At 37.3% G+C, this 20,285-nt stretch overlaps 1 protein-coding gene across 1 annotated transcript; it reads left to right on the forward strand.

Annotated features, from left to right (window-relative positions):
* On the forward strand, nucleotides 1-18,990 carry ITGB6 (integrin subunit beta 6). The gene is made up of 10 exons (XM_010713667.1): nucleotides 1-244; nucleotides 836-1,001; nucleotides 1,600-1,761; nucleotides 2,472-2,567; nucleotides 6,946-7,035; nucleotides 11,770-11,904; nucleotides 12,122-12,539; nucleotides 13,438-13,660; nucleotides 15,891-15,988; nucleotides 18,767-18,990. Exons 1-10 carry the CDS (start codon nucleotides 66-68, stop codon nucleotides 18,973-18,975), a joined length of 1,776 nt encoding a protein of 591 aa, XP_010711969.1. The 5' UTR covers nucleotides 1-65; the 3' UTR covers nucleotides 18,976-18,990.
* The last annotated feature ends 1,295 nt before the right edge of the window (nucleotides 18,991-20,285 follow it).

Consider the following 20,285-nt stretch of genomic DNA (forward strand, 5'->3'; position numbering starts at 1 on the left):
ATGAAGAAACAATCCAGATCAAGGTTCGGCAAAGTGAAGATTATCCAATTGATCTCTATTACCTCATGGATCTTTCAGCTTCCATGGATGATGACCTGAATACAATAAAAGAATTAGGCTCAACTCTTTCCAAAGAAATGTCGAAACTGACAAGCAACTTCAGACTGGGTTTTGGATCTTTTGTTGAAAAACCAGTTTCACCATTTATCAAAACTACAGCTGAAGAAATAAGCAATCCTTGCAGGTAGGCAGGGAAAGTACCTGTATCTGTTTGCATGCCAACATTTAGTCATAATATTAATCCTTATGGTAAAATCCAATTTTACAGCCGCGTTGGAATCCCTTCCCTACTCCAATAGTAACCGAGTCAGTTTGGGAAATAAGATTTGTTTGAGCTTCACACTGCCCATTAATCTGTTGCATAGAATCATAGAATGGCTTGGGTTGGATGGGATCCCAAGAATCATCAAGTTCCAACCTCTGTTATGTTATATGAAGAGAGGAATTTGGGAGTGATTCTGCTCTCTATAGTTTTGCTGCTAATTACAAATGTGCTTAACAGAGTAGCAAAGAGATATTTAGAATAACTATATATTTATTTTTATTTGCTAGAATATACATGTATGTATGTAAATTTTTATATAGAGAGAAATTTTATGGCGTTGTGATGCTAAAGGGGTTCAAACTAAAACCCAACACAGAACAGCAGTTTCATTTACTCTTGGGCATGGAAGAGAGATGCAAAACCAAAAACTAATCCAGCGAGGCCTGCCATGTAGCCACTGTAGAGATTCTCTCTCTGCACTATCCATGAGCTGTCTCACTCCTTTTGCAGAAGTGTGCCTTATGAGTGCTTGCCCACCTTTGGATACAAGCATGTTTTGTCACTGACAAATGATGCTGAAAGATTCAATGAAATTGTAAAAGGACAGCGAATCTCTGCTAACATAGATACTCCAGAGGGAGGATTTGATGCAATTATGCAGGCAGCTGTTTGCAAGGTAATTGAAAATTCTAGGTATAATACTAGTTATTCTGTATATCTCCACTTCCAGTATTGTATGGTTATAATTCAAAGGAGTAGATCATTATTTTCATTTATTTGTTTTTTGTTGTTGTTGTTGTTTTGTTTTTTTTTTAATGTGATCCAAGAGCCTCATTAGGTTTATGTGAAAAGACTTTTGGCTGTAACATGTTAAACATGTATGAATATTGCCATATTTTATTGTTTCTATTTAATTGCCAGGAATAAAATAGAATATGAACTACATAATTATTGGGTCAGTTCCTTTAATAATTTTTTTATTTAAACATGTTGGATTAGCTATGCTTAGAGTATTAAGCAGACCGAATTGAACTGAGCCAACATGTTTTCATAAACACGAAAATGAGAAAATTCTCATTAGCAAAGACATTAGAATGAAAACTATAGGCTCTTTCAAAATAATGATGCTCATTCTTAGAATAGGTGATGTTTCTGATACACTCTTTAAGATGTTCCCCTTCATTGGTTTTGAGATGCTATTCTCCAAATATTTTAATGCTTTCCTGCTTGTGAGTGTAATACAGCCTACTGAGCTAATGTATTTTAAATGACAGGAAAAAATTGGATGGAGGAATGACTCTCTGCATTTACTGGTGTTTGTGAGTGATGCCGATTCCCACTTTGGGATGGACAGCAAGCTAGCAGGAATTGTTATTCCTAATGATGGGAACTGTCATTTGGACCACAATAATGAATATTCCATGTCAACTATTCTGGTAATTCACTCTGAATTTTGTTCAACTCAAGGAAGCAAATAAAAACCTGGTGGAAGTATACCTTAATCACTGAAATACACAGAAGATGCAGAAGCTAAACATTTACTATTATCTACTTTACTTTTAATTGCAAATGTTAATTACAAGAAAACTGTTTATGTGGAATTGTGACAAATTGTAACTAAAAGTAAAAAAAAAAAAAATTAGTATCTCTTATTCCTGCTAACCTAGAAAACATGTGGAACCAGGCTGACTAGTATTACCTTATGCAAGGATAACAAAATTTGCATTAATCTACTTCCCTGGAAGGAAGGATGTGAATTCAGCAGGAATTCAGAATGTTAAGGACTCTGCTCAAAGAATAAAAGTTTCCAGCTTAAGATTCAGTGATCAAAACTAGTGTGCACATATCTTGTTCTGTTGGCACAATGCTACTCCTCGGGCTGTGCCACAAATGCAGCTGAACCAAGAGTCCCAGTGTGGAGAGTAACACCATACTTCCCTCTAAGGGACATCCATAAAACAAGGCAAGGAAATTACACACACTTTTTTTTTTTTTATATAATATATACACCTAATGACTAACGATAGTTTATTTTATGCGGCAAATAGAGTATCAATTATGGTCACTTAACTATGTTTTATGAGTGATAATTAGCAACTGGACATACCTGAAGAAACTAATGTGGCTCTCTTCTGTTTGCCTTCAGGAGTATCCCACAATTGGACAATTAATTGACAAACTTGTGCAAAACAATGTTTTGGTAATTTTTGCTGTCACGAATGAACAAGTTCACACATACGAGGTGAGTAAACTAAAATCTTCAGTTCTCCAATATTTGCTAATAGGTTCACTATTTTTCATAGCTGATATACTCCAGTATTTAGAAGCCAATTCTGCAAGATATTTATGTAATAAAAATATCTAGGAAATTATATATCAGAATCATAGAAAGACTCTTTTACTTAGAGAATGCCGTTTCATGTATTGATTTTGATGTTCTTATGTAATTTTTAAATTGGATGTCAAGGTGAATCATACTGTAATTTTCAAGTCAATAGACAAGGACTGACAAATGAGCCATTTCTACACTATTTGGAACCATATCTGTGATTAGCCTTTCGTATTTGTGAGAGTAGCTAAGGACAACTGTGCCTTTTATTCCTTTAATAAAACAAGAATGCAAATACATACGTCTTTATGCTCAACTCTGAAATAATGTGGGTTGTTCTTTTTTTTTTTTTCCACTGATCTGGGAATTTTATTTACTTTTCTTTCGGTACTCATCAGTACTGTTTTCTGTTTCTATTTTCTGTTCTCTCTGTGGCCCAAGGAATACTTTCCAGTGTTTCTGTGACTGGATCCAGTTGTAGAGCTGTCTGAGTAAAGATAATATTCCAAGTGTTGGACAAAAGTTGCATGAGTGAGATCTTTCAGAAACTGATTCTCAGATCACAACATTAGGAATGAAAGGAAGCACTCTTCACCTTCAAGCACTTTTAAAATGTATATTGAATTCTGAGCTGAAGAGTGAAAATTAAAATCCAGAGTAGTAGAAAGCAATCACTTACTAATGAATGCAGTAGGAACCTGCATAGATGAGTTAAATTTTTTTGCATTAAGTAACTTAGCTAAATCTCATTATTGTTCAACCATTAATAGGGGCCCAATTAATAACAATGAAATATTTTCACCAATGTCAATAGGAGCTGCAGAAATAGGGACTGTTCTAGGAGGTTCTTTGGAAGTACCTTTCATTTACAGAGCTATATTTTGTCCCAAAAAAACCTTTTCTCTTACAGATGGCATTATATTTTCCTTTAGAAATTGCAGGTGGTAACCCTCAGAGTTGGCCAACAGTGTTCTTATCAGCAGTTTTCTATTTCAGTTTCCTGTGTCAGTGTTATACCAATATCAAAGTTATCAAGTGGCACCCTTTGTTCACTGGGAACACTAAACGGAGATTTATAGCTAAAGAAAAATGCAGGCCATTGTTAAACCAACTGTAGAATTTTTGTTCTTGTTACTTTCCTAGTTAGAAAAGAAAAAAAGCTGCTATCTTCTATCTTGTAGGGTATAGAGAATTCCCATTGAATATATTCTATCTGCTTCTTTCATCTTTTCAGTACTGCTTTCAATCACTTATTTGGATTTCTATAGTTGTTCTGCTCTGCTTTCTATTCTGTAGGTGACACAGAAAATCAGACAAAGCAAACATAAAAATTATATGTAGTTCTCAGAGTACAGGTTTTTTCCTTTCATGATTGATGTAGGACATACAAACAGGATTCTAGTTTATAATACAAATGTAGACATGCAGTTATCCACACTTAAGAGTTCAAAAAGAACGAAGCAAGGCAGTGATGTCTATTCTTGAGCTAAGGCCGGTGCTGACGGAGCTTGGAAGAGCTGGGTGAGGAGGCTGAATTGGCACCTGGTCATCACCATTAAACCACACTTGTTCGGGAGTCTCCTCATTAGAGAACCTTCCAAAACTTGATTATCCTGTAATATATATCCATATGCCTCATCTAAAATCTTCTTGTACACAGCATCTAATTATATCAGATCCCAAAATGGACCATTATTATTTATAATTCAGTTCTTAGGGACAAGCACGCATTAAAATGACTATGAGGACTCAGTCAGCATCTCTTTAAATAAACTTGATGGATTCCAGTAGTCTTAAGTTCAGTGTTCAGACTGGCAAACACATATTTAATATTTCTAGTCCTATATAATCCCCGACAATTTAGCCCAAAATAATTCAGCTGTTTTGATCCTCTTGAACTGAATTTTCAGTTAATTTCCACTGAACTGTATGCATACCATTGAACACAGATTGTACACACACAAGATATACGCACCTGTAACATAGCAGGCTCTAGTTTTGATCCTTCGAGCAAGCACGCATCCACTGCATAGAAATAACCAAGGAGGATGAAGGTTGAGGTCTGATGCTCTCCTTGTCAGGTTGGCCATGTTTTAAAGCAGTCACTTGGAAACGCAAGTAAGCCCACTCAAAATTAAATGCAAGAGAGCAGAAGTTCTTACACTGAGCCCTGATCATTTGAGATTTGATTTTTAAAAAGAATTAATTAAAAAAAAGTTATTTTAAAATAACTTTTATTCATTTGTCTAATGTTTTGCATTATTAGTCTCCGCTGATCTCCTTACCAAAGCAGCAGGAAATGTATTTATTCTCTAAATCTATTCAATTAGAAAATACCTGTGAATATTTCTGTGACATTTTTATGAACTTTAAATCTCATTTTGGTATAAAAGAAAACTCTCCAAGGTTCCATCAAGTAATTATTATTAGTGCTGATATCATTTGATTTCAAACAGAATTCTTTTAAAATTTATTCAAAGTAGATGAGGGGGAAAAAAATCCCTCTTTAGCCTTTCCTCAGTGTAATAATGGCAGAAACTGTTCTTTTTTGAATACATATATATAAATACATCACAAGAAATTACAGCTTGAAAATAGTTTTTTTTCAAACTGTATTTCATTGCTGAAAATTGGACTAAAAACACTCCAATCTTCAAACTTGTTCAAAATTTCAAATGATTATTTATTAAATTTGACACAACTCCTTATTTATGCTGAAAATTCTTCTGTCATTTGCACTGCTGGAAGTTAAATTTAACCCTACTGAGCTCAAAGATATAATTCCCAGATTTCACTAACGTGTAGAGAGAATTACTAGAAAAATGCAGTTCATCTTTTAATGAATATTTGCTAGAAGACTGAACTCAGTGGCATTCTCTGGATAATTTTATGGTGGTAGCATATAACAGCATCACTCTGCCTCCATTAATGGTTAAACGGAAATACGTGCTGAGAGGTGGGATTTAACCAGGGAACTGGAGGGTCACACTTGCACTGGGCGTGCACCATCATCCTCGCATCAGTATGCAGCGAAGTTTTCTTCTACGAGGAGAAAGCCTTCGGAATAGAATACCTCTGCTGTTCGTTTTGCATGCTGCAGATTAAAAGGGTGCTAGACTTTAAATTCCAGGTTTATTGTCTCCCTCCCAGTATATAATCAGCTCATGAGAGGTCCACATCTACAAAATGCAGTGTTTCAATATTCTGAGAATCCTTGAGAGAGCACTAAGCACAAGAGGAGTCAGGAATGCAAAGTCACCAGCTGTAACACAAAATGCAGTTAATCCCACTGATTTACAATAGCACTTCAGAATTGCAACGAATGACAAGTATTCCATACATAGTGTATAAAGTAATCACAGTGCTTTGGGAGATGTGAAGCATAGGAGGGATATAAGGCTATCAGATTATCCATATTTATTAATAGTTCTCTGGATTTTTTCCGTTAAAATAACAGCACTGATATGATAAATTGCAGAAGAAAAATGAATGTTACAAGGTGTATTTTTAGCTGTGGTTGTTTGCTATTTTCAAAAGGCATAGGTACAAGCAGCTGAAATTCATGTAGTTAACAATCAGCCAAGATAAATTTTAACCAAGTATATTTAAAATCTATCTGTTGGATGTTATTTTAGCATCACAGTGAATTTAATGAAAAAGGAAAGGAGAGCAGAAAGGAAAGAAGAAACTTTCCACTGAAATCAATTATTAAATTGGTGCTATATTATTAACATAAAGTCAACATACAGTCAGCTACAGCCCCTGGTCACTGGGAGATGTGTGGGGTGTTACAGCAATTGGAAACCAGAAGCAGATTTTTAAGTGTCTTTGTTCAAAGTTCTAGTAGTCCTTAGTAGAAATCTCTTAACTATAAGGTTTCTGTTAAGAGATTTGTGTCCTCCTATAAAAAAAATTCAAGATGTTCAGTTGCACGGAAAGGCAAAAAAAAAAAAAAAAGTGTCTGTTGTTACTGAATGTAGTGTCCGAGGCACTTGAATATTACAGCAACAGTTGAGTAGCTGAATCTGTTTTTTGGTTTTGTTTTGTTTTTAAAGAAAAACACAACTGTTGTGTGTATATTCATTCTAAGGTAAAGAAAAAAAGCTAACGCTTCTCCATAAGACCTCTTCCAATATGACAAGTGTGCCATTAGATCAGCCAGAGTCCTTGAAAACGTCACTATTATTTATTTCAATTGGCTCCACCGTAATTCATTCATTTCCAGATGGCAGGTCCTTGTCACCTACTCTGTCAACTAGTCTTTTTTTTCTTTTTTTTCCACTGTTTTCAGAACTATGCAAAGCTTATTCCTGGAGCTACTGTTGGTCGACTGCAGAAGGATTCTGGAAATATTCTCCAGCTGATCATTGCTGCATATCAGGTAAGGTTATTATAATCTGTTTTCTTTCTACATGTCTCCATTTTCAAAATTAGAGTGCAATTTGCTAAATCCAAGCACCTTTGATTCTTTTTCAGCACTGATGACAAGAACAATTTTGTATGTTTAGTTGCTGACCTCTACAGGGGAAGTTTTGTTTGCTCCAAGGATGGAGTGAGTGCAGAACCAGTAGTTTTACTGATAACTTATTGCTTTCTACTGAAATGCTCAGTTAGCAGAATGCTCTGGCAAGAATCACTCTGTAGATTAGGAAATAAAAATTGCCATTTGAAAATTGTTAACAATCAAGATTTAGACTCGCAGCAGTGAGACACCCCCATTAGTCATACAATTCACAATTAACTCATGTTAACTGCTAGCGATCGTACTACTGCTGAGCAAATGGAATAGGGCACTGCGTAACTAGCACCTGGCTTTGCTCTGCAGTGCAGTACAGAGAGTGACAGAGCTGGTGGCAGGCAGGTACCTTGGCACAGGCAGCTTTGTCGCAGCGCTTTACTGAAAAGCATTTTTTGTGCATCCATCCTATATTCTGCATGCAGTAAGCATGTATTTCCAAAGTATGTTACATCTCCATTCATTGGGGTTGCCGTGAATGCTTAAGGTTGACTGCTCTGTTATGCAAAGCTATCTGTTTCATGGTTTTCCAAATAAAATTCCTGTGTGCTTCTGTCTCTCTTTACTTGTGCTGGAATGCAGAATTCACATCAGCATGTCTTCTATCTCATAGTCCTCTATTTCACGCTTGCATCAAAGCTTTCTTTAATATAGGAATTCATGTCTTCCTGTTCAAAACTTCTGCAGAGAAATAACTCCCTTCCTATCAGTCCCTGGAGAATGCTCCAACATTTCCACAGGAATGTCTGGGGAAAAAGCACTACCCTGTGATCAGTGCTGTTCTCTGATTTAGCAATTTGATGCTGCCCCTGTGAGGCTGTTTTGAGGTTTTTGAAAAGCAAAACACAAGAGGCAAGAGAAGTCTCAGATGGGTTGGTTTTGATAATACTGAGAAAGACGGTGAATATGACAGGAACGTAAATACAGAGCTGCTCTTCATTTGTAAAATGCATTTTGGCTGCCTGGCCCTTTTCCTTCAGGGAATGTTTTTAGACAGTTTGACACAGATATATATATGTATATATATATATATACATATATATATATATATATACACATCTTCTTACATGCCAATATGTCACAGAGTTTTCTCTTTATCCTACCCTCCTTTTTATTAAAAACTTGCTCTAACTTTTGGCTACAATGAAAAATAATGCTTTGTGAAGGGCATTTTTTATTTCTTTCTGGGTTGGCTGGTTGATTTGTTTTTCTGATCTTCCTCTTACCTGCAGCATAATATAGTTATTATTATGCCCCCCAAATTATTTTGGGCATAATAATAGAAAAGCAAAACAATTTTTTTAAGTCTTCTAAGTGCAGCATAATTTATTGTGATTTTAAAATGAAATACAAAATATCAGAAGATTTTCTTTCCTATGGAAAATTTAGATGAGCAAAGAACAGTAAGGGTTTTTTGTTTTTTTGGTGGGGTCTATGCATTTTAACGATTGAGGAGAAAAAAATTTCAGAAGTACAGTTAACCATAAACAGGCAGTGGTATCAGGATTTCACCTCTGGAGTTTGACCTGTCAGTTGTCACATCTGGATTTCTTGAGTATGGGACTCTGACAGAAGGACAGATGTTACTGCCTTTAACAACTGAAACACCAGTTTTTGTCCAACAAGTATGGGGAAAATATAAAATAATTGTCCCGGTGAGATGTCCTGGTGATTTTACTGTAACGTTGTATTATGTGCCTAACAGTATTTCCTCTAATTGCATTGTTATGGCAACTTCGGTCTTGTTAGATGCTGGGAAGATTTTTATTTTTTGACATTCTCGCTGTTCATATTTGCCAGTTAGAATGAAGGTCATTTCTCCTTTCTATCTCAGAACAACAATAAGCCTATCCTTCCTAAGAAATATGAGCAGAAGACATGACCTGCATGATCCATCCAGCCCAGCGCTATGTTTTCTCCAATGGCCATAGGAAACGGTGACAAGGGACAGCATGCTAGCCTGGCTTCTTCCTTTTCTTTCCTTTTTTTTTCTACTCTTCTTTTTGAACATGCTGATATTTTCTGTCTCCTGCAGCTCAAAGTTCATTTGCTCCATCCCAGGTTCAGCCAGCTGTGGGCAGGATCTGGAGGAAGCAAGGAGTTTGGTGCATGGTCTGTCCTGGAGCAGCTGGAAGGAGGCTATAGGAGCTGGGCTCCTGCCTCTGGGCCACAGCTCATCCTGTCCTAGCACAGGTACAGCGTGTCTGGGCCATCCACCTGAGTTGCTCATAGGTTCTTAAGAGCTCATATATGTTTCGCAGAGTACAAACTGTACGAGTAGCAACATGTCACAATTTCAAAATTTCCCAGAGCCCATTTTATTACGCTTAACCTTAAAGGTTAACAACCTTATTGCTTCATGATTGAAACCTTTCCAAGCAGGAAACACTGAAAAACACCTTATTTGACATATTCCAGTTTTGTTGTAGTCCTTTTACAGTACTCCTAGCAGTGCAGTTCAACAATCAGAGTTTATGATTTTTCACCTACAAAAACAGAGTAAATAACTATTTTCCCAGATGAGTAGTGTTAGCCTCTATCTTTTAACACTTTTAAAGTGCTCTAGAGCCTTTGCTGTACAAACACAAGATTTGTTAATAACATTTACCGTGCACTGTTATCAAAAAGCTTCAGAGAAGAAGTAAACAAGTCAAGAAAGTCTGAGCTGTCAAAATATTTATTACAAGGAGTTCTCATGTTAAGTATGATTCATTTTCTCCTGAAAGCATATTTCTGCCTGCTTTATTCTGTTTGGCTTTGTATTGCAGAGTTGCACTCCAAGTTGCACTGAGACAGGTATCAGGCCTTTTGATTGAGGTTATTTCAAGATTTTAACATTTTAGAAATATTTAACTTTTTTTTTTTTTTCTAATGCATTGCTCCCTTTTAACTTACACAACAATAACACAAAGAAATAATACGTTTAAACTGGGAGGGTATCACAAGTGACCTGGTACAGACACCACGACTCAATGTATTATACGTTTGTGTTCAGCAGCATTTAACTTTCTCTCGTGGATGTACTCTGTCTGGGTGTAGTAATTTTGCATCTGAGAGAATATTCAGTGATGTAACATTAATACATTCAAAGTCTCACAGTTTTACCTTAAGGTTTGCTGTATTTGGTCCTTTGGTGGGAATCCAAACAAACCATTATCTAAGAATCTCTACATTGTCTCAATAGCAGCATAAGCAACTCCAGGACAAATGCAGGGGGAAAACTGAACTCATCCAGAGCTACCAACATGAACAGCCTGATGGCCAGTGCGTGGGTTGCATGGTGGAAAGAGCACTGGATGTTATGTGAATACACCTTGCATGATGTGTTGCTATTCCTTTTTAAAGTGCTTTGGTTTACTGACCAGATTTTCCAAAAGACATTTAAAAAAGAACCCAGCCTCACCCCCAAGAAAAAATTCCAGAGAATCCAGGATGTGTACAAGGACAGGGAGATCCTGTCTGTGTAGGTCTGTAACTATTCTCCTTTAGTTTCAGTCAATATCACTTTTTTAACCTTCCCAGACCTTTACTCCAGTGAATCATCCTGATGCCTTTACTAGAATGACTCACTGAAGGAAGATCAGCAAGATCCTCATGCCCTGACTGAAGTACAGTGGGTGTTCTGTAGAGCAATTAAGCTTGCAAGAGCACAAAGCTAAGTCAGTGAGACTTCTGCTCTGTAATTGCTAAGGTGCTTTTGAAAAATTTCCATTTACTGGATTGATGGTCTGATTAAGTCATAGGGAATTTCCCCATGGCCTGCTACAGGCTTTGGATTAAGGCTAAGTTGTGTAACCAAAGTTGCTATAAAAATATTTTGAAGTTAAATATATTTTAACAAAGAAGATATGAGAACATTCAGGAAGTGAGCTGAAGAGCCTTTTTCATTTAAGAAATGAAAGTTTGTTTTAACAAATTTATTTAAGAAATGACAACACTATTGAACACAGCTTGAAACATCACCAGCAACTCAGGAAACCAAAATTTCTATTGGGAGAGAAAGGAGAACAGAGAGCCACTAGGCTCTGTGAGCTAATTGTGGGGATAGGCTCTGCCTGTTGACCTGCAAACATCAGGTAAAGGTACAGAGGCCCATGCTGAGGCAAAATTGAGCTTGGAGCTTGCTGGGCTGGAAGGGATATTGTGAGGTTTGATTCTAAGAGCAGAGATAACAAGGGAGAAATATTGATTGCTGGCTAATCAAGAAACGCCTGGTGCTAGCAAAGCAAACAGAGGCACAAATCCATTCCTCAGTAAGACCAGAGTTAAAGAAAGCCTGTATTAGTCAACGGAGTACTTAGTAATGAAAGATGATTTAATAAAATGTTGATTTGTTCTTCTACAGGAGCAGGAGATAAGCACCGTAATACCGGATATTAAACTGATAGCACTCTGTGGCTTTGAGCTGAAAGCCGTCTCTGTTGGCACTTTCTTTGTCTCACTCGGTCACCATTTTTCTTGCAATAGAGTATGTAAATAGAGTGCCAAAACCAAACACATTTACTCCTGTGTAGCTGGGATAAGTTACAGTCTGCATCACACAGACGCAGAACAGTGGCAGTGTTATCTCTTCATTCATCACACTCCTTTTCCTTGAAGGAGCTGAGGTCCGAAGTAGAGCTGGAGGTCTTTGGGGACACAGAAGGACTCAATCTCTCTTTCACTGCCATCTGTAACAATGGGACCTTTTTTCCACATCAGAGGAAATGCTCTCACGTGAAAGTGGGAGACACAGTAAGTAAGGAACAGATTACCAAAAACATTAATTCATAGGAATTTAAAGAACCTATATAGAAAGTTTGGTTGTTTGTTTTTGTTTTTTTTTTTTGTTATTGTTGTTGTTTTTTTTTTAATAATCTTCCTTCAAGCAGGGAAACTCTTGTTCCATGTTATGCATATATTTCCAGAATATCCTGCAGTCTATGTATGCAGACACCATTTTCTCTTCCAGGTCTCTTTCAATGTGACCATAAATCTGCCCACTTGTGATAAAACCACCAGGCACGTTGTGATAAAACCAGTGGGTCTCAGTGACATGCTGGAAATGGAAATTCTTCCCCAGTGCAGCTGCAGCTGCCAGGCCAAGGCTGAGAGGAACAGCTCTAAGTGCAACAAGGGGAAAGGCACTTTTGAGTGCGGAGTGTGTGTCTGCCACCCCGGGTACATGGGTCCACACTGCGAGTGTGATGAGAATGCCCTCAGCACTGGATCCTGCAAGGGCTCCGTGGAGCAGAGCTCCTGCAGCGGGAGAGGCAGCTGCTATTGTGGGCAGTGCGTTTGCCACCCATCCATGTATGGAAGAGTTTATGGGGCGCACTGTGAGTGTGATGACTTCTCGTGTGTGAGACACAGAGGACTTCAGTGTGGAGGTAAGCTCCCTGTGGCTTGTATCTAGTGTCTGTGATTCAGAACACTGTTGTATCCCTCTTATTTATGAGCCTGTGAAGCTCTCTTTGTTGTATATTTGATTACAGTCAGTATGTGTAAAAATAGCATGATCCTTAGATTTAAAATATATTTTTTACCCTATTTTGAAATTTTTTAATGGAACATCTTTAGCCACACCACAGCTCATAGAAGCTGGTATCGCTTTATTGGACTTTACCCACCTCCGTCACAATGGGTTAGACTTTTAGTGGTTGTAATGGCTGTAGCTTTAAAGGAGTTTAATTAAGTTATTGACATACACTGATGTGAAGCAGTGTACAACTTCACTCTGATTAACTTCACTCTTAAACATTTTGGGACACATTCTGATTTATATATATTATATAAATTTAACCCAGTAACCTAGATGATTCCAGCTGTTCTGGGCTTTTGTGAGTATGATACAATCAGAATGTGAGGAGTTGTGTTTGTCATTTTTTCCTGGGCTCTCCAATCATCAATCAGAAGTGATTCTACTGAAACACTGGGAATAGTATTGAACTGGCAGGAACCAGCAATGAGATTTTGCTGAATAGATAGGCTGGATTCATGCTGCTGGAAATGAAACAGGATTTACCTATTAAGATGTGCACTGTTGGGAGATAACAATCTTTGTGTAAGACTCCAGTGAAGAGAACGGAGTTGCGCTGGCTTGCAGCCAGTCTAAGTAAAAATTTGATCCACTAGCTTAAAACTGAAACACGAAGGGGAGGAAGAAAGAGGTTTAAGAGTGAGAAGTGTTGGAATAGAGAAAATATCTGTTATTAAGAATGATTTTAAAGGCTGTCATTCCAATCCATATTGAAAGACTGAGCTGCAGTATAATAAATGGTTTTCCAGGCAATGGAGACTGTGACTGTGGCGAATGCGTGTGCCACAGTGGATGGACTGGTGAATACTGTAATTGCACAACTGACACCAGCTCCTGCATTTCTGAGGATGGAATGCTGTGCAGTGGGAGAGGTGAATGCATCTGCGGGTCGTGTGTGTGCATACATCCAGGGGCTTCAGGCCAAACGTGTGAAAAATGCCCGCTGTGTGGTGACCCTTGCAGTTCCAGAAGGTAAGGTGCTGTTTTTATGTCTGATTTTGATGTCATTGAGCTATTTCCCAAAATGCCTCAGCAATGTGTTTATTGCCACAACAACAGGTTGGATTTACAGATCGGAACCCAAGAGCTTCTTGTCTATTGAGAGGAGTAATCATAACTCACACATCAACTAGAGTATGATTCTTGTGAAAACAAAACAAAACAACAACAAAAAAAAAGAAGGTGGAAGAAAACAATTTAATCACCTTCAAGCAGCACAAGTAAAATACACTTCCAGTACTGTCCCTGGCTATACTAAGAATCAGAATCGCACCATTATCTGATAACATCAGACAAATACAGATCAGTTTCCTTCCAGTCCACAATGCAGAATGAAACCATCCCAACAGAGTCACTAGGGCAAATTAATGAGGACTTGTAGGGAAGAAACTCATAAAGTTTGGAATTTGCATTACTGTTCACAAACACATGAACTAATAAGGTTACGTTGTCTGCTCAAGCTTTGCACATGCATATTTACAAATTGAGTTAATCTTGATTGAATTAAGGAGGCCCAACTATCTTGCTTTGTGACTATGTCATGTCTACTTGCTTAAAGTGGAGGCCCATTCCTCCTCCACACCAGCTCTACACCACTGCATTTTCATGCCTGTCTTTCCAGTCTACCCTATAGCTGAGCTAAGAAACCCTTCTGTGGCACACAATATAATCACCATTTATGCTAGTACTACATTTGACCCACAAAAGCAAGCCAACCAGTTTGTTCAAAGCTCATGCGCACTGGCCATAGTGAACACAGTGTAAGTAAAGAAACTTCTGCACACAGGTGCTTGAAACACAAAGTACAATGCTGCTGCTTTGCTCTGCCCAGTTTACCAGGGAATAGAAAGTATTGAATTACATGATGAGCATTGCATTAGCCTATTTAAACATACATACGCTATGCAGTATCAGATCTTTTGTCTCCATGCAGTCACTTCCTTTGCTGAGATGTGGGGCAGGAGCAGCCAGTGTAACACTTGGCAGACAGGGGTAGGGTAACCGAGAGTGCCAGGAGGACAGGTCAGAGGGGACTGAGATTAATGGCTGTGAGAAGGAGAGCGATAGTATGAGGAAACATGGAAAACATGGCAAAAACACCAACAACACTCTATTTGTCTCCATGAGATAGAGGATATCCCATTACCTTCTCGCTTTTACTATTCAGCATCTCCAGAGCGAGTGTTAAGGTCATCTCCATCATGAGAAGATAATCTCAGCAGCCTCAGCATATTCTCATGGATATGTGTGACTCAGTGCAACAGGAGATGGCCAGGTTTTCCTGAGATGTTTTGTTGCTGTTATTCTATTTTCCTTTCTCTAAGCTGTCAGTACTTTGGGGCTGTTCTTAGAGTCTCAACTCCTGAACTTGACCGAAGCTAATTGTGCAGAATCAGCAAGATATATTCTTCATCAAAATTTTTCGTTTATGAATTCTGTTACATTTTCCCCTTTTTCTCCCCATGAATGAACTCTGGATTTATGAAAGTTCACATTGCATTTCTGGGAAGATTTTTACAGACTTCTAATGGAATTGGCTTAGATTCTGCAGTTTAAAATATTTTAGCCATCACTCTGTTAAATGAAGTAAATGATTTGAAAATTCTTTTCCAATAAATGCATTAGTATAATTAGCATCTAAGTAATTCCTGAGACAAGCAATCATGTTCGAGATACATCTGTTGAGACACCTGAACTGTGTTTAAATACATTATTCAGTAGACTTTCAACAAAGGAAGACTTATAGTAGGTGCCCCAGCTTGATCTCACTGAAGTCAATTTCAAATATTGTTCGTCTGATAGACATTCCTTGGGCTGGTATTTAGTGTAAGCTTACTTCAGAATATTTATACTTGAAAATGAATGTTATGTTATGTCTGAGTAACCTCATGTCTTTGATAGTCCCACATGAATAATGTTGCCTGGGGTTCTGTCTGGTAGCTAATAAGCTGGGAGAGAAAGAGGACAAGAGAGAGCTTATTCACAATACCTTCATTCAGGTAGTGTTGTTTTTGTTGGATAGCTTTTTTTTCTTTTTTTTTTTTTGGTGGCAATACCTATCATATTTCTGAGAACCACTGTATCCATAGCACAAGACCTTTTGTTTAGATTCTTTTTAAAATGCAGATGCATATGTAGTTGCTTTTATATCAGGACTTTGTGACAGACAGAGATGGATGAGCTGCTGAATTATTTTCTACAGGAGCTGTGTGGAATGTCATTTGGCTTCTGATGACAAGCTGCAGGGAGAATGCAGTGAAAAATGCAAATCAGTTGACGCAACTGTCAGCACTGCAGAGGGTTTGTATACTCAATCTCTTTTTTGTGTGTGGGTGATCAGTGATAGCTTCCACTTTTGGTAATTTTACCTTTGAAAGTAGCTTTGTTTTTCTGCTGTGGAATTATATTAGGCCTCATAAAGCAATCTGTCTGCAGTTTTTCTGCTGTAAGTAGGAAATGCAGATCAGGACTGGCATTACCTCTCCAGGTTAATTAAGTCATTGGATCACGCCTACTTCCTAAGAAGCTTATGTAAGAAAGAACAGAATTTAAGTACCAGTTCCTGAAAATCATTGGCTGATGAAAGTCCCTGTGGTTGTCACACCTGTACCATAGGTTCCAGTGGGGCTTCTTTTACTATACAAATTCAAAACCTGACTCCAGTCCTTATGCAGATGGTTGATTACCATCTGCAGACACAATCCTTTAACTGTGGCAAAGTTGTTGTTCTTCTTGTCAGGCTTTATTGAGACATTTCTGGTGTCCTAAGGGCTAAGCATATCTTTCAGTTACTCACAGTAATTCAGAGTTGCACTCCATCAATAGGAATTCCGCAGCAGGAACTGACCTGGAATGAAGTATTATCTTTGCTAAGAAATATAACTTTACATGGAAGAGTGCATCAGGGCATTTTTCAGTCCTACAGAGGAAGGTGCTTGCCTGTACAGTAGGTAGGCTCTATTTATTCTGAATAAAGGAAATACAGTCCTACGGCAAAAAGCAATTGGTAGCTGAGGTAGGACATGCATGCATTATACACAACACAGATTTAGTGTTAGCATTAAATTAGGCAAGCACAATACTTACGATGGTAACACAGAATACTGTATGCATAAATAAAGAACAAATCTTATAAACTGTTGGAAACTCATCTGCATATATGAAAACATTTCATGGATACATATCTTTCCAAGATCTCTCCAGCTTTATTTTTTGCTCATGATATTCCTCTGTAATACAGAGTTTGAAAGTGGCAAGTATTTCCCTTGTAAGGAAGATGTTTCGTCTTAAATACATGTAAAATACTTCAGAGGATTAGTTTTGGTAACAAGGTAGCCTCATTAAGATGTACTGAAGGGGGAAAAAAATAAAAAAAATTATACAATTAAAAATCCTGAAATCAAAACCATATTCCCTAAACAAAAATATTTTGAAAAAAGTTTATCTAGATCATCACAGTATTTAAGACAGATTTTTATCATGATTTTATATGGTAGCATAATGCTTCTTTGTGCTTTGTATTTCAGCTTCTTTAATTTGTTGTGGCATTTTGAAAACCATAAATACACCTAGGCTAGATAAAAAGGTTTACTCTTTCTTTTGCACACATATGTTGCAACACAATGACAAGAGCTGGGAAGCCGCAAAGAGAAGTTTACCTATCTGAGTGAATTTTTGCACCTAGGAATTGTCTATTCTTTAGTCTTCACTCAGTACCTCTTGTCCTAGAAATAACATCAGAGGAGTAAAAATATTAAGCATAAGTTGGATTCTGAATAGCCTAAGCTGGCATCATTTCATTCAATTCTATGTCCGTGAACATACTCAGATTTCTACATCCCATGGTCTCCAGTTATGACATTGAACTAAACTAAACTTATAATAAAAAATGCCTTCCTTATATCTAGTCTAAATCTCCCCTCACTGGATTCTTTGGATCTGCTTGCTTAAAGGAGTTGGGAAACAACAAATATTGCAAAACCAGTGATAGTATTACTGGAACTGTGACCTGGCAGAGAGTGTCATTAATTGAGTGCGTTCAGTCAACAAAAACAAATCTTGACAAATCAGCATGTCTTGTCCAGCTGTCACCTTAACACATTGCTCTGGACAAGGCAACAGATTAAGTACAAAATTATCACAGATCAAGACCAAGTTTTCATTAACATCCAACCAGATATGGCTCTCACTTAATAAAAAGACTGTCAACTGATTGCACTTTCATACTCCTTCTACTCTTTGCTATATAACTCTTTCTACGCTTTACTTATGATAAAAAGTGAGCATTTATTTCTTTATGCATGATAGATTCTTTAAAATCTATTATTCTTGTCAGGTTCCTATTTTACATTTCATTACTCTTCCTTGATATTCAAGTCCAAGAACTAAATACTTTCGACATAGTTGCTTATGACATTTCAGGAGGAGTTTTGACTGGGTAAGAAACAGTGTAAGGATTGTATAGAGGTAATATATTTCTTTTTAAACAAATGTTTGAGAACTTTACTGTCCTTTTTGCCTCTACAAATAGAAATCTAAGATTTTTTTTCTAAAAATGTATTGAAAGCATACCTAGCTTTCCAATGCTCTTTAAATAATGGGTTTTATGGGAACATAATAAGCATTCAGCCACAGCACTTGTGGACCTGTAGTCTGAATTTTCAGTCCTCTTCTTTGCTTTATACTGCCCCTTCTTTATACTGCCTGTCACAACCAGTTTCTCCTGCCTCCCTCTTGCCTTTGAAGGAAGAAATAAATGGCAGCCCTTTTATCCACATCCATTTCTGTTCAATATGTGCCATCTACTTCTGAAATATAACCTAGGCATGTGAGAAGTAGTTCTAAACCAAAGAGAACATATTGCATACTTTGTCCTATAACTGGGGATGTTTCCCAAGCAGCTGACTGTTAAGCATCTTGGAAGCACTTCCACTGAAATTCTGAGGGTACTTCTGTTTTCTTCTTATACTCTTTGCTTTATACAGAGGTTGTGATAAACATGATGCCAGCAACCTCATGCAATAACTTGCATGCTGAACTTCGTTTGATCTAACGGATGATTTTTTTCCTCCTTTGCAGATTTTTCAGAGGATAAATCCATTCCTTGCTCTTTACAGGGGGAGAACGAATGTATAACCACTTTTCTTCTGACTGTAGATGAACAGGGCAAGACAGTCATTCACAGCATAAAGCAAAAAGGTAAGCAGTTTTGTTACCTTTTCTACGTGACATCTAATTTGAAAACACAGATGGGAGCGACAATCAGTTCCAGCAACACAAGAAACTGAGCTTTTCTAAACAGCACTGCACCTCCTTGTGTTTGCAGCTTTGCTCTGCCCAGGCAAAAGAGCACCTCTCAAACCACTTATTTAATGCTACTACAGTAAAATAAAAGCTTGGTCTGTCATGGAAAATGGGCAGAATGATCCATTGGGTTAATCAGACTTTGCTGAACTCTGCACTCAGGCTTTCTCGATGGCATGAAACAAGCCACTTCACCTCTCCTCAAGTTTCCTACCAATAAACCTTTTATCACTCTCAGAGCTGCAAGAGTTTGTTATCTTTTCTAAAGTCCTGTGCAGATGATGATAACAAATGTCCTTTGATTATACGAGAAAACGATAACCCATTTTGAAATAACATACATTTTACAGATTGGCAAACACTCAAAAGACGCTATCTGACTGCATCGCCCACCTGATGAAATGCTGGAATATCTTTGTAATTATCTTTAATGCTGTATTATTCAATTTTGAATGCACTGCCTATATAACAGATATTCAATAGATCTTTTTACATCCTATATATTTTTTTTTTCTTTCTTTTTTTTTTTACTACTATTTCACTACTTTTACTATTTCAGTAAAGCTCCTAATCTTGTGGGACAGGAGAGAACACAGGCACCGCTTTTCAGCTACCAAACAGTTTGGTTTCCAGGCAATAAAATGCATTTTTTTTTCTGACACACCCAGTGTCTCAGTGCCAAATATTGATTCTATTTCATGGAAAGCCATGCAGATTTGTAACTTAGTTTAGCTGGTACAAACGGCATATATTTTGTTAACCCTGTGTGTAGCTTTTCTCTAGCATACATGTGATAATGATGGTGATTTCACTGCACAAAAAAATCCTGCTTCTATAGTCTGGTTTTATATAGGTTATGACTGAAGAAAGAAGTTATAACAAACATTTAAATTAAAGAAACACATTTGTTTGTAAATTATACTTCTAATACGTAAGGGTAAGCTACTGAAAGATTTTCTCTTTATTAAATCCATTCACTACTTTCTTTTTACTTTTAGTCTAGCTCTCTCTTTGCCTCTTGTCATCTGTGATGTTTCGAAGCCTAACACAGGTGTCTTTGTTTGAAGTCATTCTTTCTGTTTAAAAAAATATTTACCATTTTAGTACTTTGTTTGGCTCCCATTCTAACAACTCATCAAATTCAAGTCGCCCATAGTGAAGTACTTTACCCCTTCAGCTAGGTGAACACAACTCCCTCCAGCCTCCCTCTGCATCGCTGAAGCAGATGACGGTCTTCCTATGTGCTATTTTAATTGAATCAAACATCTTGTTTTGTTGAAGCAAAAACTTTTTT

This window comes from Meleagris gallopavo, chromosome 7, assembly GCF_000146605.3.
Source record: "Meleagris gallopavo isolate NT-WF06-2002-E0010 breed Aviagen turkey brand Nicholas breeding stock chromosome 7, Turkey_5.1, whole genome shotgun sequence".
NCBI classification, from domain to species: domain Eukaryota; kingdom Metazoa; phylum Chordata; class Aves; order Galliformes; family Phasianidae; genus Meleagris; species Meleagris gallopavo.

Coding starts and splice junctions, on each gene's coding strand:
- ITGB6 (XM_010713667.1), top strand. CDS start 66: ATGGATCTTTCAGCTTCCATGGATGATGACCTGAATACAATAAAAGAA. Junction 1,762..2,471: donor ATTCCATGTCAACTATTCTG/GTAATTCACTCT, acceptor GTTTGCCTTCAG/GAGTATCCCACAATTGGACA. Junction 11,905..12,121: donor ACGTGAAAGTGGGAGACACA/GTAAGTAAGGAA, acceptor TTTCTCTTCCAG/GTCTCTTTCAATGTGACCAT.